The 23,754-nt window shown below is 34.9% G+C and overlaps 1 protein-coding gene across 17 annotated transcripts in view; it reads left to right on the forward strand.

The window, feature by feature from the left end:
* KIF21A (kinesin family member 21A) overlaps positions 1–23,754 on the forward strand; it is a 139,572-nt gene that overhangs the window by 104,619 nt on the left and 11,199 nt on the right. For 2 of the 17 annotated variants that reach the window (XM_074375027.1, XM_074375031.1), the window contains 13 exons: positions 365–559; positions 985–1,086; positions 1,815–1,980; positions 2,464–2,484; positions 7,046–7,106; positions 7,471–7,525; positions 9,837–10,048; positions 12,383–12,490; positions 13,940–14,068; positions 16,193–16,231; positions 16,885–16,899; positions 20,220–20,356; positions 22,107–22,287. In XM_074375027.1, coding sequence (XP_074231128.1) covers positions 365–559; positions 985–1,086; positions 1,815–1,980; positions 2,464–2,484; positions 7,046–7,106; positions 7,471–7,525; positions 9,837–10,048; positions 12,383–12,490; positions 13,940–14,068; positions 16,193–16,231; positions 16,885–16,899; positions 20,220–20,356; positions 22,107–22,287 — 1,421 coding nt within the window. The remainder of the gene's footprint in view (positions 1–364; positions 560–984; positions 1,087–1,814; positions 1,981–2,463; positions 2,485–7,045; positions 7,107–7,470; positions 7,526–9,836; positions 10,049–12,382; positions 12,491–13,939; positions 14,069–16,192; positions 16,232–16,884; positions 16,900–20,219; positions 20,357–22,106; positions 22,288–23,754) is intronic. The other 15 variants (XM_074375028.1, XM_074375032.1, XM_074375030.1 and 12 more) reach the window with 12 other exon arrangements.

Here is a 23,754-nt window from a genome sequence, read left to right on the forward strand (position 1 = left end):
TTGTGTCAATTTCCAGTTGTAAAGCACAATTTTTCAGTTATACATACACATACATATATTCACTGTTGCATACTTTTTTCACCGTGAGCTACCACAAGATCTTGTATATGTTTCCCTGTGCTATACAGTATAATCTTGTTTATCTATTCTATATATACCTGTCAGTATCTACAAATTTCGAGCTCCCAGTCTGCCCCTTCCCACTCCCCTCGCCCTGGCGACCACATTAACTGTTTTAGATACCTCATGTAAGTGGAATCCTGCAGTATTTGCCCTTTTGTGACTCACTCACTTCGTTTGGCATAATGTTCTCCAGGTCCTAGGTAAACATAATTTCTTAAAATCCAATCTGTTTTCTCAACAGCAACGGGAAGAACTCACAAAAAGACGAGAGAAACTTTCAAAAAGAAGGGAAAAGATAATCAAGGAGAGTGGAGAGGGAGATAAAAGCGTGGTTAACATCAGTGAGGAGATGGAGTCATTAACGGCTAATATAGATTACATCAATGACAGTATTTCTGATTGTCAAGCCAACATCATGCAAATGGAAGAAGCAAAGGTTTGTAATTTAAAAAACATGTTTAATGATTAATGAGAAGTATTTTTTTTTGTCATTAAAAGCACTTGGAATTTTTATATGAAGGAATTTTCTTTCTATCTTTAATATGATTCTTCGGTTTTTGCATGTTTACCACTCCCTGCCTGCTTTTCAGATTTCTCTGCTGATTTTATGATATTTATTGTTTGTAAAAAACATATATCATTTATTAATCCACTTGGGATTCTTAACTGCTCAAATATGTCTTATCTTTTTAAACTAGACCAGATGTTTCTTGGAGGTAGGGATCAAATTTTACACTTTTCTGAGGAGTCTCATTAGCTAACCCAATAATATCGGATAAATTCATGAAATAGCAGGCTTTGTCTTCTGTTGAACACATTCAGCTCAAAGTACTGATGCATCATATGCTGGTTTTGATGTAGGAAGAAGGAGAAACGTTGGATATCACTGCGGTCATCAATGCTTGCACACTAACAGAAGCCCGGTACCTGCTGGATCACTTCCTGTCAATGGGCATCAATAAGGTAAGATCTAGCTACGCTATTATTAAAAACCTCAGCTTTGGTTAATTTGTTGTGGTTTTGTTCATCTTTTTCCAGTGATCCTTTCCTTTGTGATAAGGAAGAAGATTCTTTTGAAAAGTCAGCATTATTTACATCAATTCCATTAGTCTTTCATCGGTTGCGCTTGTGTATTAGAACAGATAAACAACTTAAAGAATAAAATAATTTCTATTTTACTTTAACAAAGGAAAATTAAAAGAAAAATCCCTTGGGTTGAAAATAAATTTAGTGTCATAATTTTGATTCAATACTGATTCTTTACAGCTCAAAAAAAAATCAGAAAAGAAAAAAAAATACAGTTGCTCTCTGCTTATCTTAAGCAACTTTTGCCTAAATGTTGAAAGTGATAATGATTACTGATTCACCTTTTTTCCCACGCTGAGACAGTGCTAGACCCTCTATGTTTTGTTCTCTCACTTAATCTTCACAACATACGAGGAAATGGGTATTATTCATACCATGTTGAATATGAGGAAACAAGAATCAGGAAGATAAGGTAACTTGCTCAGCGTCACCAGGCTTGTGAGTGGAGGAGCTGGGATGAATCAAGGTCTATCTGATGTCAGAGTTCAGACATCATATGCATTTGCTATTTGATACAGATCTTTGTGTATAGGTTCTGTTTTGTATGATCTAAGATTTCTTTCTTTTTTTTTTTTTTTTTTTTTTTTTTTTTGGTGTTGTTGTAGGGTCTTCAGGCTGCCCAGAAGGAGGCTCAAATTAAAGTACTTGAAGGTCGGCTTAAACAAACTGAAATAACCAGTGCTACGCAAAACCAGCTCTTATTCCATATGTTGAAAGAGAAAGCAGAATTAAATCCTGAGCTAGATGCTCTACTCGGCCACGCTTTACAAGGTAATTTGGATTAAATTTCAGCTAAATAAATTGCATGGTAACTTTGCTCTTTGAGTATACTATACTGTCCCCTTGTCCCCTATAGCTTGACTGAATAGATGCTATATTTACTTATGCTTTTAATAATCGTTCCTTCTTTAATTTGCATGCATAAATTTGGGGGGATGTAATTATTGTCATTACAAGAAATGAGTAGCAACTGAAAAGGGCTTACTTATTATTAAGCAATGAGTTTTTATGAATAAAAAGATCAACCATGTTTCTGAATTGGTTATTTAAATTGTTTAAAGTATTAACCAATTTCATTCCTTTACTCTGCATATCTAACTTCCTTAAAAATAAATTTATAAGCGTTTGCTATGGCATCTATTCCACATATCTTATAAATGGTACATAATCTTGTTTAATGTGGGAGTTTTTAACATTGGATCTGTTTTGATTGGAGTATTGCTTTTTGTTTCCTTTTTGCTGTTATTTACACAGATCTAGATAGCGTACCGTTAGGTAAGTATGTTTAGCTTTCTGTGTACCCTACAGCTGCATGAATTACTAATTGTTCATGTACACTAATTGTGGTACATCTTATTTTAAACATTTTTATTGGCAGCCAGCTGGTTTCTGCATGATCTTTTTTGAAATGTACCTGTGACCACAAACATACTAAGTCTTTTGTCTCTGTTACACATTTCCTGAGTTTTAAATTCTTAGATATTTAAATAAGTATGTTTAGTTAATTTTCTGTTTTATTATTTGAACTCCAGTTTTGGCTCCAGTTTCATAAGCCATTCTTTCTTTTCTTATAGGGAAAAAAGTGGAACATATACTCCTTTTTAATTTTTAAATATATCTGTTGACTTGTATCTATTATTTTACCCTCATAAACAACTTTAATATTTATCTTTGGTATATATTTGTCTCTGGCATATATTTGCTAGATCTTTAGCTGTTCTTAAGTTTTATAAAATTAAGTGCATATATTACAGATTGAGTTTATAAAACTATCCAAAGGATTTTATATGAATAGATTGAAACAATATTTATAATCATAACATGGTATTTGCAGGTCAGAAGGAGCTTCAGATTTCATTGAATATTGAGATTTTCAGTTTTTTTCTCTTGCCACTGCAATATTCATGTGAACTACAGCCACCCTGAGTAATATCTATGCTCCTCCTGGTGATTTATATTCATGGAGGTCCAAGAGTATCAGGGTAATTTTATTACTTGTGATTTTTCTGAATGATTATTTTGGAGCAATTTTTATTTAATTAAAATTATTTCAAAATCTGATCTTAACTTTTTCTTTTTTTTTCAAATTACATAACTGTCAAAAGTTTTCTAAATACTTATACTTGAAGGAGAGGAATGAGCTGAAAGATTAAATGTAATTACCTTTCTAGGTCATTAAACATAATCTATGAATCTGAATTTATTTAAAATAAATTTATGTTAAATAAGATGTTACACAAATAAAATATATGAGCTATTTGATTTTTTTTTTACATGTTTACACTGTGTGTTAATCTCAAAATAGTATTTCCTTGAGATCAGCTCTGTAATATAGATATGGACAGGCTACTCCTTTGAACCTGCTCCAGATATAACAAGGACAGGTGGAAAGTGAAACTGTGCTTGTATTAAGGAACCATGTTAGACTGCCCATGTTCCTGGATCGTAACCAGAGTTTTTGCCATTCCATGTGTTCTCAAGCATGTTTCTGCTCCTGTTCCTCCTTGTTCTTGTTCTGCTCCTCACCTTTCTCCTCCACCTTCTCTTTATTCTTCTTCATCTCAGTGGCTCCATTATCTCTTTTAACTTGGAAGAAAAATGCTATTCCCTCTTTGATGACCTTTTGTGCAGAAAAATATTAAACTGCTCTTTGATGAATGTTGTTACTTTTCACAGCCTTCAAACAACTTTCAAACATCTGTAGCTTAAAGAAGGGTCAGAAGCAGAGAGAGGAGATGCATTTAGTTGATATAACCTGTGACTCATGACGGAAATTTTCCCTAAGGATTGGGGCCATGATCTAGCCCAAAGTGCCTGAAAGAAAGAGCATGGAAGGAGAAAAACACGGATGTAAATCCATGGAAGCTACACAGTCATATACACATTGCTTTAAAAAAATACTTACTTAGTTCCAATTTATCTCGAGTATTGGACTAGGTGCTGAAATTGAAAGATAAATGAGACACAAAATCTTGCAGTCATGGACTTGATGCCTTGCTGAGGGTGATGGACCATGAACAGATTGTGATACATTTCAGTGAGGGCAGAGACTGAAATTTGTACAGGGAGTTATAGGAGTACAAAGTGGGCTTACCCAACAAGAATGGAGGAGCTGGTGAAGGCTTTCTGGACAGGGTAAAATTTGAGCTGAAACATAAAGGAAGAAAAAAAAATTAGCGAGGCAAGAGACAAGGTGGAAGGGGGTGCAGAAAAGAGTCACTCTGTGCAGTGAGTAAGTTAAAGCATGGACATTTAGCCACAGTATTATTGGCATGAGCTCTTCAAGCAGGTTGGTGCCCTGGAGCAACAAGGTTATGGTATAGGTTGATGGAACATAAGGCTAGAGGGGGAGCCGGGACTGTACCTCGTGCCTAATAGGCTTGTGTCGTTGCAGCCTTTAAAGAACATTCTTATTTTCCCCTTCTTTTTTCCCTACCTACGTTAATGTTCCTAGGACCTTTCCCTGTCTTTGGAGAAATGCTAGAAGACTCGTGGGGTTCAGCAGATAGTTGTATTCATGGTGAAGATTCATGAGAGCAATGCAGGGAAGGCTTCACAACAGGATTGTAGCAGAAAAAGATGCAGATGGAGTTGGGAGGAATCCGTGTCCAGGCTGCCTTTTGTTCTCTCCCTCCCATGAGAGATCCCACAGAGTGCATGCTTCCCCTGGAACAAAACGCAGCAACGTGTGTGCGTTTTTTATGCCCAGGAAAGTCCGTTAGACACTCAGCACCTGCGGTTTTTACTGGGGACTGGTCACACAGGTATCCTCTGTTTAGAACATACCAGAATTCTAGACATTAGAAATAATGCTGGAGTTCAGCATAGGACATACTGTTTGCACTAACATTCTAGGTAGAACGAACTTCCCTCATTAGTTAACTGGTGACTAGGGACACTCTGAGAGCAAGTTGCCAGATGCCTGATGAAGTCCGACCTTGCAAGCAGGCCTTTCTAAGGATAGTAGCGCTGGGCTTTTGTGTTCACTCTTTTCCATACACTACTTAAAATATATATATATATAAAACTTTTAATAAAAAAGACTTTAAAGAAATAACTGGTTAACGTCTAGTGAAGTGAAATCATGCAACTTTAAATTGATATGGATGAAGTTTAAGGTGTTAAGGAATTTTAAGTCTCTGCCTTTAGCTTTAATGCTACAGTGATGAGAAAAAGAAACTGGGGTTGGGCTGGAATTATGTTCTTAGAGTTGAGAGTAGAGCAAGGAGGTGATGGCATGTCCTGCTGCCCAGATGACCATTGTGCTGCAGACCAAGCTCAGTCCCTAAGAGGGGTCTGATGTGGTGAACGTTGGGGTGAAGGTCTCCATCCTCTGGCGAGGTTGTTTACTTCAGACCATAATTATCTCTAAATAAGGTGTATGTGATATGCAGGAGTTCAGTAGTTTTTACTAAGCACTCACATGATGTTTAACATACTAACCGGTTTCATCACTCCCTGCAAGAAAATTACTGGTCAGTCTTGGTCTGCTTTTATACATGGGAAAATAAGGGCTGTGTTTGTCATCTTGACATTTTCTATGTTGTTGACTGATTCTGTCACCTTAGCACTCAATTTCCTGTCTGTGAAGCACGTCCAAAGCTTTCAGGTGTGGGCTTTGAGGTACATATGGCCTTCAAGACCATGTTTCTCATTTCAGACAGTAAACTCCCTCTGTGTGGGTCCTAGAAGGGCTCCATTTTAGAGAGCGCTCTCAGGTATTACTGACTTTCCATCCAAGTGTCTGCTGAACAGTGAAGAAGAAAGGAATTAGTTGACTCATGAGCACAATCCAGAAGTTGAAGGGAGATGAATCCTATATATTTTTCATTAACACATAAATTACTGATAATATTATCTTTGGTTTAGTTGACTCATGAGCACAATCCAGAAGTTGAAGGGAGATGAATCCTATATATTTTTCATTAATACATAAATTACTGATAATATTATCTTTGGTTTTGTGAAATGACTTTATAATAAAATGTGTAAGTTTTGAACACTTGTACCTGTGTTGGGGGCTCTTTGACACTTTAAATAGTTCACTTTCAGTGGCTGTTCTATTTACTGACTTCCTACTAGTTTCGTATGTTTGCTTTTCCCTCTCTTTTTTATTAGTGTGCTGCTGTTGTTCTGAAATAGCAGTGGTTTGTTTGTATTTATTTACAAAACTGTTGCATGCAAACCTATGGTTTTTGTCTTTTATGTACGTGTGAGTGAGCCGCATGCTGTTGTGTGACTTCTGAATATCTTCATACACACACGTACTCTCTCTCTCTACTTGAAAACAAAAATAAAGATAAGGGAAAATATTTAAGTGAAATGGAATACTGATAAAGTATGCATACCAAGTATGTTTACACTTACGTAGTTTTAAAAGTTGACTCAGTACATTAGAGGGAGCTCAAGTAGCATTTACTTTAGTCTTTTACTCTGTGTTCCTCTGGTTTTTCAAATGTGGGATGAATGGATGACATGGGATAAATACATACTCTGAAAAAATATATATACAATTATACATACTCTGATAAATACGTGATCTCATTATATCTCAAATACAGGATCCCATGAACACTGTTTTCTATGTTTTATCATTCAAACTCATGGCTTTTCTATTTTGAATGTATTTGTTGTTGTTTTTTTTTCTCATCATAGGACATACAATCAAAGGAGTTTCTTAGAAATATTTTTTTGCATTTCTGTTTTGATTTCTATATTCCAAAACCAAAGTGCCCATATTGAGATCTTAGGCTGATGTTTATTATAGCATAGGAATTACAGTCATCATTCAAATTGTGACATGTGGGTAATACACACGTTTTGGACTTTTTTATAGAAAATGTAGAGGACAGCACTGATGACGATGTTCCTTTACACAGCCCAGGATCAGAAGGCGGGTAAGAGAGTCTTCAGAAACTTAGTAGATTTGACTCATGTCTGTAATATTTTAATACTTTTATCTTGTTGCATCAGTTACCATAAGACAAAGAATTTTGGAGTTTATGACTAAGTGAAGAGCACTAGAAACAATCATACGGAAACCAAACTGTGTAATGCTTAAACTTCAAAAACGTTAAAAATAATCGGATACGTAAGGAAGGAAAATGAATTCTTTTAATTCGGTTGTTTTGATTTTGGGTATCGTCATTCTGTGTTTTCCATAAGCATGTAAATTTTTTTCCTGTGTTTATGCTGAGAGAGGACATACAGTTTTCTATAAGAAGTTCCCTTTTAATCTTGTGGTTAATTATTTCCACATAGCTCACTGTCTTCAGACCTTATGAAGCTTTGTGGTGAAGTGAAGCCTAAAAGCAAGGTAAGGAGAATTGAAAACACCAGGTAGACGTTTTTACTACTGTTCTCTATTATTCCTATTAGAACAGAGGGCTCAGGGTTGACGCTTCATAGGTTAGCAGGTAGGCATGCTTTCACCAAAGGTTTCATGTGTGAGAAAGTTAGTGCTTGATTATAGTCCCCTTTTAAAAACAATTTATATTGAACAGTTTCTCCTTTATGGAACTTGTGATTTACTGTATTCTTGCACTTTTTCCATTAGATAAGATATGATTATGGAGAGCAGTCCTTAAAAATAATTTAGACGGACAGGAGATTTTTGAAATTTTAACATTCTAATATTTTTGTGTGTGTGTGTGTGTGGATGAATTTCTAATATGTTCCTAAGTGTTCCTTATTTATTTTAATTGTATCCAAAGGTGGTTTGAATAAGCCAACTCTTAATCATTATTTTGTTTTAAAAACTGAGGCTATAATGGATATTTGTGAAGTGTAAAAAAATATGAGAAATACATACTGTTAAATGTGTAAGACACACATGATATATTTCAGATTGAGTGTTGGTAGCATTTGCTACTAGATGAATTATAGCCATTTTAAGATGTTGAAAACAAAGGAGTTTTGCAGTGCTTAGTAAATATTTGTTGAATGCATGGATGGGATCAGGACCTGAAAGAACTGTCCTGTGCTAATGGGCAGGATGGATTTGAGGCCCACAGTGGCTGGCCACGTAATGCAAGTGAGTAACCAGGCTGGATGTAAGCTAATTAGTAGGGGTGGGTCTGATTACCTGCAGAGGACATGCCCTGCCTAAAACACCACTCCGCTATTGCTTATTTTTGCCGTGATGGAGTATGGGCCTAAGGCTGCCAGATTCTCAGTTTTTTCGAGAGAAGCCTCAAATGTGGATTTTAATGGAGAGTTTCTTTATCTTTAAAATACTGGGCTTGCCAGTCAAAGCACATCGACAGGCTTTATGTGCAGTCCTGGAGCTACCGGCTTGGTAACATGTGGTTTGCGTTTTGTTATTCTAAGTGACTAAGCAGAAGTTACCCAGACTCAGAGAAAACATTCTAGTGTAGTTTGGATCCAGTCTTAAGTGGAGGAGAGAATCTCTTAAGGTGACTTTGTGTTTCAGGCGCTGTGAAAGCCTCGTCATTCATGTCCTCGTAGGATGCCAGGGAGAGATGTGAAGGGGTGGCAAAAGGCCATCTCCTGGAGAAAACCACTGTGGTTAGGAATCCCCAAGAAAATGATTCCATTGGCAGTAGAGAGAATTGACAGGATAAAAAGCTGGCCTAAAGGGCTTTTTCTTTCCAAAAGTTTTCTTGTGCTCTCTGCCACTCCTTTTGAACTGCAAAGATGCCTAAAAGGATCTCAAATCATTCATTTTTCACTTATTGAACAGACGAAGTTGGCTGTATATGTTCAACAGATATGTACCAGCACTGTATTAAATGCAGGGGATGTAAAGTTGAATACAACAGGATGTCTGCACTCTAAAGGTTTATAATCTGGTAAACACCGTGATTGTCTGTTAATACGTTAGTGATAACAACCAACTCTAAGCATTAACAAGGTAGTCCCTTGTTTTTTTAGGAGTATGGAAGGGAATGCTTACGGTGAATTTAGATTCTAGGGAAAATTAACCTTCACCTGCCTCACCATGCTGCCAAAAGCTAGGATGGGCTGGTGTTGGATATCCAGCAGGCAGATTAAACATCCAGTTAAGACATCAGGGGGCAGTGTCATAAAAATGGAAATACAAATATAAAAATTGATATTAAAATAAAATTTATATTAAATAAATCATCTAAGCTTGGGAAAAATCAAAACTTAGTTGAAAGTCCCTGCAATTATCTTTTGGTTTAATTTCTTTCTTTCTTTCTTTCTTTTTTTAATGAGACATTGAGGGAGCTGGCCACTAGTGTCAGGACGGCATAGTTACGTTGGAGGCAAATTGCCTGGTTTTGACTCTGGCTTTGCCACTTACTAGCTGTGTGACTTTGGACTTTTAGCTTCTGTGTGCCTCAGTTTCCTCATTTGTAAATTGGGATAACGATAGTATATGCTAATATAATAAAGTGTTTAGAACAATTTCTGGCATCCAATGAGTATAATACAAATGTTGGCTATTATTATGGCCCCTAAAAGTCTTATCTGGCTGTAGCTCTGGCTTGTCACTATCTTACATGCTATGTTTGACACACTTGCTAGGAAAAGACACGCTAAATGTTTTTACCTATTTCAAACTAATATCAAATCTCTATTCCCTAATCATCTTCTCTGCGAACGTTTGCACCTGATTGCTTTTCCTTCCATTCTCTGACTAGGCTCGAAGGAGAACCACCACTCAAATGGAATTGCTGTATGCAGATAGCAGTGAACTAGCTTCAGACACTAGTGCAGGAGATGCCTCCTTGCCTGGCCCTCTTACACCTGTTGCAGAAGGGCAAGAGATTGGAATGCATACTGAGACCAGTACTTCTGCTAGGGAAAAAGAGCTCCCTCCCCCATCTGGCTTCCCTTCTAAGATAGGCAGCATGTAAGTCTGGCCCAGCTACACTAACTTCCTTTCTTTTGGCTTTTCTTTCTTTCTTTTTTTTTTTGAAATATGCATGTTGCTAATTTCTATTTTTTTAAAAATTATGTAAATAAGGTCTCTAGTTTTCAAAGTAATTTCTGCTAGGTGTCTTGTCCCCTAATTTTTTGAACATTCAAAATAATTTAAATGAGATGTTCTTTGTTGAAATTGCTTTGTCCTATTTCTAAGTTTTAGGTTCTTTCATAAAGATTATCATTTTTATAAAGGCTGAGATGTGAATTACAGGCAAAATTTATTTAGAAACAAATTTAGGTTATAAAATCATTATATCAAACAGAACCTTAAAGACTCTTTAGTTTACTCCAAATTATGGTATATCCTCGTTCTAAGAGCCTGGTCAGGTTAGTAGACTTTTGCTGACACTTTTAAAGAGAAATACAGATATCAGATATATATACCTAATACATTTTGAATTTTCCTAATTCTTTGCCTTGAAGACATTGCACATCTGGGATGAGTGTATACACAAAGTATTGTTATTATATTATTAAAGAGTTGAAGGAGGGAACATTTCCCATCTAAGATAATCTTAATAAGAAACATTCTATTCAAAACAGATTTAACTTAGAAATTGTTCATTATTATCTTGAGAAGAAAGATTTTCCTACACAGGCCAGTGTGTATATACGTGTGTGTGCTTTGTTGTATTAAAACTACATCCGTCATTCAGTAGTAAAGATTTTTAATGACTTTTATCAAACTAACCCTCACATCTGATCTAGCAAATAATTTATTGGATGAACACATGACTGCATTGAGAAACAGTGCCAAAAAAAGGGACACACACTAGATGACTCTGCAAATAGTAAACTATAACAAACTCCCCGCCCCTAACCTGAGTATCTGTTTCCCATAACTTTCTTCATCTTATGAAGGTATTTTCATTGTCTTCCATTCAGTAAGCCCATCTGCTATGTTTAGTTCCAAAATTAATTTTGATGATGACAGAACTTTCTTGCTTGTGCTTGAAGTGGCCTATGTGATTAACTATTGAATTTGCTGATAAAGATTGCTAACCAGTATAGCTTATGGCTTCAGTGCTTTTTTGATAAGATAACAGTAGAAGAAATGCTTTTGGTGAAGGTAGTGATGTAGAACTGAGAACAGATTTTAGGAACTCCCATGTGTTCAGCATTTAGTCTGTCAGATGAATAGAAACTTTTGGAACTTCAAGACTAAATCTATGACCTGGAATCCAGAATTCAGGTAATACCTTCTTTTTGCCTTTTTCTTTTTAAAAATGTTACCATTCATGACAGGTTGTAGAAAATATCTTTCAGATACTGTCTCTTCTCATAAGTTATTTTCAAGTTTTCATCAATTAAGATGCTTGTGTAATTCTGTACAAATTTAAGAGCTGGTCATGTGCTGGTGCAATAACTCTTATAACCCATTACTTCATGACTTTTATTGCATAAAATAAAATAATTTACCTAGGTAGGCCTTATGATTTAAATGATGCAGACCTTCTAAAATGTGATTTCCTCTGATTAGAAAAATCAGGCACATGAAGTTTAATTACATTTAGTTTTCACTTTCAAGTAGGAATCATTGTAAGCCCATTCTGAGGATCCTGCATTCTAATTCTTTAGTGTTTCTTGCCTTATTCGTATAACTAGCCAAGGATAGCAAAATTTCATTTTTTTCAATTAAAATTCATTACCACTATACACAAAAATCGTAGTCTGAAGTTGTTAATTACATAGCCATTATTCAACATTTGAAATTTATAATAAAACAAGAATATTTTTATTACCAAAATTTATATAGCTAACGAATTATATAGCTAACGAATACTTAAATACTAGTTAAGTAAAACATTTTTTGTGATTACCTGTAGTATTCTTTTGTAACTCTGTAAATAATAATTAATTAAGTTTCATTGTTTCTCATATTCAGATATTCTAGTATCTTTGTTCTTGCAAGATTGTAAAGACAATTTTTCTTCAACTAAAGCAATTTTAATCAAACTTATACACGTTTAAAATTTAAAAATTCGTTTCAGCAATTTGGCAGTATAGCACTAATGTTTATGTTCAAAGATAATAGGCTTATATATTTTTGGTAAGATTGCCAATCTAAAAATTAAATGTACAGTTGTCAAGCTCCCATTAATTAAAAATAACTCGTGTAATATTTTCCTTTCCTTGTTCTATCTTTTATTCCCAAGTAACCTTTTTCAAGTTCTAGTTAATCTATTAAAAATTTAGGTTGAACTGCCAAAGTGATACGTATGTATTTAAAATTAGATGATTACAGAATCTTCTCTCTTAGTTCCAGACAGTCATCTCTGTCAGAAAAAAAACTACCAGAGCCTTCCCCCGTAGCGAGGAGAAAGGCGTATGAGAAAGCAGAAAAACCAAAGACCAAGGAGCAAAAGCAGTAAGTTGCTAATGCTTTTTTATCTGTTAGATTGTATAAAATATCAGCGGCACTGACATGCTGAAGGACAACAGTAGAATCATTTTCCATATTTAGGCTGACTCTGGGATTGTGACTGATTTGACTTAAGACAATCAAATCAGCTGTTGGCTTACGGTCTTCTAATTTTCTTGGCCACACACATAACCTGTAAATAAAATCCAGTAACTGTTCCCGATCATGTACCCTGATTTATTTTTCAATTATTTGTGTATATCATTGTAGGGTTAATATACCTTTGAGGAGAGGTTTATTAAAACTATAATTCAAATAGTCTTCTAGAAAAATTTGAAATTAATTTTGACTGTTACCTGATAAAACAGACATTGATTTCACCTCTTTAAAGTGGTTGAAAAAAAATCTAATGTTAGAAGATGTGTGAGTTGTGCTATTTTCTTGCTGTTCTTTCACATTTAAATTGGTATTATCCTTAATTTTTTTGTTGTTGAAATCTTTTAAAAGCTATGTGTATGTTTTGTGAGGGTTAGTTTGCCTAATAGTACATAATATGGTCCACTTACCTGGGCATTTGTAAACTGCAACACCACAACACGCAGAAAGTTATGGATGGGTTAGAGCCACTGCACCTTTCTCCCCTGCAGCACACTCACATTTCCCTCAGGTCACCTAACAAGCTGCACATGGCAGGTCGGTCTCTGACATGGTCTTGAGTGAGAGTATCAATGGCAGTCTCTATTCAAACATTGGCAAAGCCAGTTTCTTCAACATAAAATAAATATAAAAAGAAGTTTTTGGGTGTTTTCTGTACCCAAGTGGACGGTCTTATACCATCCCCCAACCCTGTACCATCACGCACACTCTCTACTTTGACCACTGGTTTTAGCTGACTTGAATGTCATGGAAATTCTTCTAATCAGCCTTGCTTGCTGTATTTAAAGATGTAATTTACCTGTTTCTACTGAATAAAGTATCTCAAGAATAATTAGGAGGTAGAGGATGGAGCAAATAAGTAATTTTAAAATAAATGAATTAATCAGTTGAATAAGCAAATCCCTCTTAATCTCTCAGGGTCTGTTTCCTCATCTGTAAAGGGAGCATCTTGGTCTCAACTGTAAAGCTGTGTAATTTTAAATTTGCCTTGCTTTATTCATACTGAGTTCAGATTTCAGCAGACAGGACTTTTTCTTTAGTGCCATCTCGTGGCCAGTGTAACACAGTCCAGTGGGAAAAAATTCTAATTAAATTGTTCAAAGTGCATTTTATCTTATGAAAAAGGAAGAAAGGAAGGAAGGAAGGAAGGAAGGAAGGAAGGAAGGAAGGAAGGAAGGAAGGAAGGAAGGAAGGAATTCTCTAATGAAAAGCTTTTGTTTTCAAAGCATGTTTCTTATAACATTTCTAACAAATTAAAGCCAATTAAAGCCGCCTATTTAACTTTTCTTTTCCTTGTAGCTCAGATTCTGGAGCCTCAGAGGCTAGCCTTTCACCTCCGTCTTCCCCACCGAGCCGGCCCCGTAATGAGCTGAATGTTTTTAATCGTCTCACTGTTTCTCAGGGACACACATCAGTTCAGCAGGATAAGTAAGTCATTATGTAAAAGAGTCCCAGCTATGGATTATAATATTCCTTAGCCTTTCAGTACAATCTGTAGAAAACATTTAACTTTCTCTCTGCGTGGGAGATGGAGTCTGACTTGTGAACTCTTGCCATTATTTTATGTGTTTTTCCAATGGGAAATGAACCACATACACAAAATTAGACAAATTTATTTTCCTGCTGAACATTATTCCCTGCTGTAGATTTGCATCGCTCTACTTCAGCACTTGCCTTGCCTTTTCCTTTTGCAAGTAAATTAGAATTGAAATAATCTTTGAGATCACTTGAAGTTCAAATTTCTTGGGATTCTCCATCTTCACTGAGCCCATAAAAGCCTCTAATCTAGATAGCCTGCATTGAAAAGACGCAAACTATTGTACCTTTGGTGGATATGACAGCTTACAAAGACCATACCACATGTGTGTAACATGTTGTTACCATTTGGTTGTTGTACAAATCCACCACAAAACTTGAGTCATTGTGTTCTTGAAAAAAAAAGAGTACCTTTATGGGTGGAGGGGGTAGAACTCAGGGTGGGCTGTTGGGGAAGAAAAGTAGGAGGGGTAAGGAAAATACAAAATTTTCATCAAATTTGAAGTGAAAAAATATTCGCACATTGAGCCAGAATCTCTCTTGCAAGAATTTCATACTAACGGTGTTGCTGTAAAGTATTTAATAACTCTGACTTTGTCTGCTTTGATTTTAAATTATAACATTGTGGATGTATGTACCTGATATCCAGTCTGCCACACCAATTTGTTTTCTATGCTATGATCTTCCTATATATATCAACGATTTTGAACTTTACAGAATACTGTTTAAGATCTGTCTGGCATGTTTAGATCATGCTAAATGGCTCTGTAGATTTAGAGAGATACAACAGTATTTTGAAATAATCTTTAATCTACTTAATTTATGGGTAAAATTCTTGATTAGATTTTAATATAGTTTAATCAGTAGATGATATGTCCTTTAAAATGATCTAGTTAGGTGATTTAAAAAAAATTAAAGCAAATATCAAGACTCTTGAACATTGTTAAATCATACCTTTCATTTAATTGAGAAGAGTGGAACATTAGGAATGTCTTTAGGGAGTCCATTTTCACTAGTGATGTGAAGAATTACTAAATTTTGTCTACCTTGTATTTGCAGTCATAAAATTTTCCGTCAGTCTTTTGATAATCTTGACAGTCGAATCATAGTTCCATGTTTTTTTTACTGAAATAGTTTACAAGCTACCAATCATTTGACTCCATTGCCGTCTCTATAAATTAAAACTTAGAATAACTGACTACCCCAAACACTCACCTACCTTTTGAATCACTTCCTTTGGGCTCCTTTTTGAGACTAGCATATTTCACCTGCTAGAAGTGAGGCCCCACACAGTGTTTCTGATGACATGACATGCCAGCACTCACTCTGTTCTCATCCTTCCCAAGCCTACTGTATGATACTACACGCTAAATATTTAGTATCAGAATAACCGGACTTATTGTCAGTCCTGGAGCTTTCAGGGTCAGGCTGACAGGAACGGCTCACCGATTTCTAAAATCCCACCAGAACCTCCCACTGTTACTGAGGGACTGGCTAGGCAGAAGACCTGCATGTTTTTGAGATGAGTTAAATCAAGTTATTAAATTTTGAGTCATTCGCTCCCCACACAAACATATAATATATTTGTGTAACTTTCACATGAGACTCTACAGTAATTATCAAGAGGAATGAAATTCATTCATGGCTATTGAAATGGGGGAAATTTTCTAGTACTCATCAAATTAAATAGTGTCTTGAAGTGATGGATTTCATTTACCTGATGTTGTACCTCTTCAGGGCCTACGTTTTAGAAAGTGAGGATAGATAGGTTCCATGGATCAGTAATAGAAAGTTTTCCCCCCTAAATCTTGGTAGAAAACATAAGAACAAAATATTTTACCTCATTGAGGAGTATGTTGAATTTGCTGATATCCAGTGCAAACAGGAAAGCAGGGCCCGTTAAAGGAAATGTGTGCTGTGTTTCTATTATTCATACTATTGAATCAGTTCAGCCTCAGTGTCTACCTGTTAACATCTGCATTCCTTTTCCTCATAATTCTGACTCTTTCACTGTAGGTCTGATGAGAGTGACTCTTCTCTGTCGGAGGTACACAGGTACTTTCTATCTTTCCTACTTTCTGGCCTTTCATTGATGACCTAAAATGCCTTCCTAGAAACTTTAAGCAAGTCTCATTTTTGTTGCATTCATAACTGGTAAATGTCAATGCACTAATATTTTTAACCATTAATTTTAATATATATAAAAAATATATTTTTGTGACCTTAACTCTCAGACAAGGTAGTGGCAGGCTTTTTTGTATAATGGCATAAAAACTTGTGCTATTTGTTTTCTGTCTGTAATCTAAAAAATTTTCTTTAAAAGAAGTTAAGTTCAATGAAAATTGATTTCCTCAATGAATATTGCCCCCTCAAAGTGTGGGAGGTGAAGAAGATTTTTATATTGGTGTATCGATTTTAAATGAGAAGTTTATGGCAGGCTTTGTGATGAAAAAAGGTACGCTAGGGGAAAAAGGATACTATGGTACCTAAAATATAGAAAGAAAAAGAGTTTTTAAAAAATAATAAATTTTTTAACTAGTAAATGCTATTTTAGAAATAACAATGTTGCTTTTTTTTTTCATGTTATGGAATTTTTTGGACTCTTAATTTCTTTTTCTTTCTATCATTTCCTCTTTCCACTAATCATTTTGTCTCCTTTCTCTTTGCACTTTCTCCCCATGTTTTATGGCCATTTTCCTGATCACCAGTAGATCCTCCAGAAGGTAGGCAGGGGAAGGGAGAGGAAATTAATCTTATTCACAGCATTCCAAGGCTTTACTGGTTTTGCATGGAACAAAAATAAGCATTTTTTTTTCCTTCAGATCAGATCTGTTGTATAAGTTTGCAATATTTAACCTTAACTTAAACTATTTTAAACTTGATTTATATATTTCAGAATGTGAATAGATTAATTTTAATAGAAAAGAAATACCATAGATGTATATTTCCAATTTCTGTATTTTTTTCTATTATCTTTGGTGTAAGGTAATCTTTATAAAATATTAACCCTAATATTCTGAATATATGAGTATTTTTCAGTATCTAATGAATAAAATGCTCTATTTAGTGTTGAAATTCTTTTTCTTCAAAGGTCTCAAAAAATAAAACATGTAAGAATGAAAAAGAGACATCCTGGTCTCTAAGGCTGTGCTGTACATGTCACTGGAGGCAAATATTTACTTTTATAATATTACAACCTTTGGCATGACAGAATTGTGTTGGACATTATGTCATGAAGGAAACACTTAATAGATTCTTAGGAAAAAGAAAGTAATCTGAATGAAGGAAAGTTTTTGGAGACATAGTATTATATAACTGAGGGTACCGTTTAGTTTTTTTTTTTTCCCTTACGATGATTTGTGTCATTAAATGCAGATCATGCAACTCTTAAGCTGTTAACATGGATTTTTTTTTTTCTTTATAATCAGCTTCTTGGAATATACATACATACATACATATATATTCTGTTTTCAAAGTAAGTAGCAATTGCCTGTGTATTAGATTATAACTTTTCAACATTTGAAGCAATAGTTATAATTTGATGGCTTCAGTTCATAGCTTTTAAACCCCACATCAGTTAGGATTTCAAAATGGCAGATTCAGACTTTTGAGGAGGTTTTGCTCCCATTTCAGTTCTGGTTAAATTCTTAGATTACCAACAAGTTACTGAGTATTAATTTCAAAAATCTCAAATTGATGCATGTATGTAAATACTACTTTGGATTTTGTAATTACATATCCATATGATAACAGTTCCTGGTATTGTTTCTAGTAATGAGGAACTCCCTTTGTTTTTTGAAATCATTATAACTAAACCTTAAAAATAAAGGATTTTTAAAAATCCTGAGCCTAAATTTACCTCCTTTAAAATTCTGTTCATTGGTCTTTCATCAGCCCTCTTGAGCTACAATATTAATCCAGCACATCTTTTTGTGGGTATGTGACAGATCTTTTACAAAGATTTATTCAGCCATTTAACTGTGCTTTTGTATGCTCTCTCGAATGAAGGTTCTCTTATCATCTCAATAGTTTTAGAGTTATCTGTTCCTAATATGATATAGTCTAGGATCCTTCTTTCTGCTTCCACAGAAATCTCCCATTTTTCAGAGTTCTTCTTAGAATGTGGCATCCAGAGTTCAACCTCACTCCAGATGGATGTGGCCTCAGCAGAATATAGTAACTCTCTTGCTTTCTTCTGAAATATTTACTTCTATTGCTCAAGTCATTGAAAACGTTGGTAGAGGAATCAAAAATTGTTAATCCACTGATCTCATATCAATAAACAGATTTCTTTAGCTTGTAAAATCGAGTTAAGCCCCTTCCCTAATAGGAGCATTCTCTTCTATCTTCAACTTAAATTTCATGTTTAAATTTTTTCCAGTGAATATTTTAGTGTTAAGTATATACTTAATGAATTTTGTTTGTAATTTTTCTAGGCAGTACATCTCTTTAATGTATCAATTTAATCAACATGCCATATCTATCTTTGTTTCTGAGGAAAGATTGACTGGATATTGAAGACCTCTTTCCAGACTGACAGGAACATTGACTCTTTAGGTGTGATTCTTCAGCCACTGTTGGAACTACCTTACTTACTACAATAGTTTTTTACTTACTCACCTTGTCTTCAAGGATGTCATTTGAAAAGCTTTTTGTATGGACCTTTTTGGAGTCAACATATACTATGAATATGACATTCCTCTAATATGCTCCCTATTAATTCTACAAAGAACTTCTCCCATGAGATTAGTGAATTCATGTTACCTCTTACAGATGAGCATTTTAGTGTTTATAATTATTTAATGTTTTCTTCTGTGAGACTCAACAAGATTTACCCATCTGTAATCTCTGAAATCCACTATTTTTCTTCTTTCTAGAAAATCGGGTCTATGTGTTTTATCTCCTTTATTGATCCTCTTACTGTACCAACAATGACTTTGCCTCCACAATGGTGTATACCTTCAAAACACTGTGATATAATGATTCAAAAACAGAAATACTTGAATTCATTGAATGAGTCTTCATTATCAGTTCTGACTTACCTTGGGCTTACATTTCTTCTTAATTATTTCTGCCCCTTGCATCGTGAAGGTTGTTCTCATTCATCAAGAAGATGGAAACAGACAGCTTTGTTTTATCCCTGTATCTGCCATAATATGATGCCATCTGTCTTAGATAATGGTCATATTTCAGCATAATTTTTCTTCCTGCTCTGAGCAAAGTTACATTCAACTTATATATTTATCATGTCTTAATTCACACTCACCGTTAGTCTTCCTCAGACAGCTATTTCAATTCAGATCATATCTTAAATTCCTTTAGGATAGGGGCAGTGTTTTGATAAACTTTATATTTCCATAGTTCATAGTCCAATGGCATAAAGCAGAAACTTCAGAAATACTAAATTTGTGAGAAAGCTCCCTAAAGAGCCTCACTGTTCTTTTAAAACTTTACTCTTTAAAAAAATTTTTTCTTTGAGACTGTTGAGAGTTTTTAAAGTTTTTGCTATTTTTGAGCCATTCTCCCTTTAGAATTTCTGTCTATGCAAATATTCTTATATTTCTTCAAATTGGTTTAAAATTTGCTTTCTTTGTATTTTAGGTGGTATGTGTTATACTTTCTCCAGAATGTCTTTTTTGACATAGAATTATACGTCAGCCTGACAGGAAGTCACACCTTCCAGTTAACCATCATTTATACTTTCTTACCTGTCAGAATTCACTTTACTTGAACAGCTCCCAATATTACTTCATTAAATTTCCAAGAGGTGAAATTATTAATAAAAAAAATCCAGATGCAGCATTGGCGTTGCTTTTTGCAGAATGCACCTGCTAGCTGATACCTGATTAGTTGGTGCACACCATCCCTGCTTTTACTATTTCACACTGTGTCCCTTTGCTTAAAAAAAGAGACAAGGGAGCAATCTGGATTTTATTACTACTGACTACTTGGAAAGACTTCTTAAAGTCAGAGAAAAAAAATAAAAAGTAGTTTTATGATATAGCTACTGAAGTAAAGCTTTGTTTTCTCCCCCCCACCTCAGGGGCATAATCAACCCATTTCCCGCTTCAAAAGGAATCAGAACGTCCCCCCTTCAGTGTGTGCACAGAGCTGAAGGGCACACAAAAGCTGTGCTCTGTGTGGATGCTACTGATGATCTTCTCTTCACTGGATCAAAAGGTGCTAGTTGTTGTGTCATGTGGATATTTAACAGATCTTTTAAAAAATGATTATGTTGAACGGGTGTTGAAAAAAATGTCAAACTGCTTAAGACTCATAAGAATCTGAGAGATAATCTAGTTCAGTTCCTGAATTACATAAAATATAAAATCATTGCATGGTTGGTAAGAAAGTAAAACTTCTGTTGATGCTATGTGGGTAGAATGGCGAGGGGATACATCTCTCCTCGGTAGTTGAGCATCTAATGTATGCAAAGCCCTGAGCTTAGCAATGCAGGCTGCGCAAAAATCTATGTAAGGCTATTGCAACGTGCAGTGTGATAAAGAGAATAAGATGGGTAGCGGCCACCATCTCTTGAGCAGTTACTGTATGTCAGGGACTGTACTGGCCAGTATGCAAATTATATCTCACTTAATTCTCACAACAACCTGAATGACGTACATATTGCATCCTCATCTTACAGATGGAGAAACTGAAGATTCAAGAAATTAAATAATTTCCCTAGATAAACTTAGCTAGAAAGTGGAAGAGCCAGGATTGGAAACCTAGGTCTACTTGTCTCCAAACCTGCACTCTTAGCCCCTTTGGTATAATGGCAGACAACTGAAAAATAAGCTATAAATGATTTGAAAAGTTATAGACTAAGAGTTTTGGGGTTTCAGAAAAGGGAGAGATTATGCCAAGTTGTAAAAAATAAGGAAGGCTTTGATAAGGAGGTGTTTAGGATGAGCCTTACAAGATTGTTGATATTGACAGATAAAGACTGGCAACCAAGGTCAGAGAAGAGCATAAGCAGAGACGTGCTGGTAGAAGTGGATTTGGTGGGGGGAGGTGTATAGCTCAAGTGGTAGGGCACATGCTCATCATACACGAAGTCCTGGGTTCAATCCCCAGTACCTCTTCCAAGAGGAAATAAATGAATAAAACTAATCCTTAAAAAAAAATGAATTTGGAAACTAAATCCAATTGAGTTGAAAAGTGGAATATATATGACAATGGGCAACGAGACTCGGAGGATGAGAAGGAAGGATGTATAGGAATTTGGGGAGCTAGTTAAAGGTTTTTAGCATTTAGGGATGTTCCAAGAATCAGTTTAATCAGCAAACATTTTTGCTCATTGTCTATGAGGGAAATATAAGAGTCTAGCTAGAACTTAATGCATTGTGAATAATGGCAAACAGTTCCCCCATTAAAAAATATTTGCTCTGTAAAAATATAATTTTCTCATGATTCAAGTTAAATTGATTCCTCCAGGATAACTACATATTCAGCATATTAGAAAAACAAAATAGAATAGTTCTGTGATTATGTTTTTGAGTCGAAGGTAAAATCCATCAATCAGTGACTCCTGGAAAAGAAACGTGTGTATTTATGAGTATGGAGTGTTGTAAGCTGCTAAGAGTGGATTTTGAAAAGGCTGATTTAGGATGGCTGTTTAAAATTCAGGGGCAATTTGGAGCAAGACTCTTTTCACATGTCTAATTCAAAATTTTGTGTAATTATTTTTTTAATACCGCATAATGTATACACAGGACATCCCTAGCTTTCATCCAATCCTTTACACGTACTTTGCCCTTGAATCTGCTGCAAAGTGCCAAGGATGGAGTTAGGATGCCTGCTTCAGGTTAATGGAATAATTACTGTTTCCTTATCTCATTTTTTTTTTCTCATAGAAGAGAAATTGTTATTGTTAAGAGAGTCTAATTTAGTTCATATTGACAGTATCTCCTCTTTTTTTGTTTGTTTTTAGATCGTACTTGTAAAGTATGGAATCTGGTGACTGGGCAGGAAATAATGTCACTAGGGGGTCATCCCAACAATGTCGTATCTGTGAAATACTGTAATTATACCAGTTTGGTCTTCACAGTGTCAACATCTTATATTAAGGTGTGGGATATCAGAGATTCAGCAAAGTGCATTCGAACACTAACGTAAGTCACTTAAAGACAAATAGCATAAGGGGCAAAGAGTTGTTGTTCATAAATATGAGAAAAGATAGGTCTGTGAATGCATTTTTGTTTATTTATACCTGTCTACTTGCAAGAAACATTAAAGTGTTTACAGTAAGAATGCCAATAAAGTAAGGTGAAAAAAACTATTGGGAAAATAATATATAAGAGCTCAATATTAAACAGGAAGGGAGAAGTCTTACTTGATCTGTGACTAAGTACACATTTCATATTTCCTCCCTCCCAAATAACTAAGGAATTAAATTTTCATAGTATTTATTACTTATATAGTTAAATGATTTACATTATTTGCTTCAAATGAACACCACTCCTTGGAAAATGGCTGAAATCACCATTGTAGATGGTTGAGAAGTACTTGCAACATTTAATTAGCATGTATTGAATAACTGAGAGTTTGTTGTTGCTGTTTTGTTTTGTTTTTTTAGGACTTAAACACAGCCTTGGTGTTAGCCCATATTTTATAACTTTAGGTTGTGCTGGATAATTGGAGGATGAGTTTGTTTTCTGCGTTTCTTATCATATATATCTTTAAAATGTGGAGCAGATGACTCTTTGTGCCATAAGATTGATGAACTGTTTTACATAATTAAAATTAAGGTGAACTCTATTGGTTTAAATAAGAGTAGGGAGCATAGGAATGGTTAGTTTTTAGTAATTTGTAGAGTAGGGGTTACTAACATTGAATTCTATTTTGCATTTTGAGAACTACTAATTATTTATATTAGTACTACGAATACAAGTCTCTTGAGGGAAATTTTGTAGAAAAAGAACACTGTTATCTTATGTTAGAAATTTACCCATCCAGTTGACTCACTAAAATCAAATTTGAAAAGATGGATTATAACTTGATATTTTAGAATTTAGCTGAGAAAATGTTTCCAAATTTAAAAATACATTTGCTGTTTAGAATTTAGCTGAGGAAATAGAAGTAAGTTATGTTTAAGGAATAGTAAATAATCCACATATGATTGGATTAAAGTAAACAAAAACTGAAAATAATTTTAAAAGTCCTCAGAGTCTTAAAGGCAAAAGGGCAGATCTCACATATGAAAGGAATATTGGTAGGCTTGCCCCTCAGGGGACTTCTGGAAACCGCAGGAAAATGAATTACCTTTGTGGCACTGTATCATTTGTTGAGTTTTTTAATCATTGTCATCTAATCTTTTCTGAATCATATTTAAGTCATCCCTAACTCAGGACCCAGAATTCTTAGTGTTTAAGAGACTTGCAAATTAAGAGCTTTAAGCCATGTCATCTTGTTTTCTTCGCTGGTTTATTCATTTATCTGTCAGAATGTTTATTTATAAGTGCCAGCCACGTGTGTGTGAAGTGCTGTGCTAGGTACGGTGCTTACAGTGACCAAAGAACACAGATCTTGTTGCCTGCAGCCAGTTTCCTAGGAATTTAAGGAATTCTAAGCCTAATTCT

The sequence above is a fragment of the Camelus bactrianus genome, chromosome 12, assembly GCF_048773025.1.
Source record: "Camelus bactrianus isolate YW-2024 breed Bactrian camel chromosome 12, ASM4877302v1, whole genome shotgun sequence".
NCBI classification, from domain to species: domain Eukaryota; kingdom Metazoa; phylum Chordata; class Mammalia; order Artiodactyla; family Camelidae; genus Camelus; species Camelus bactrianus.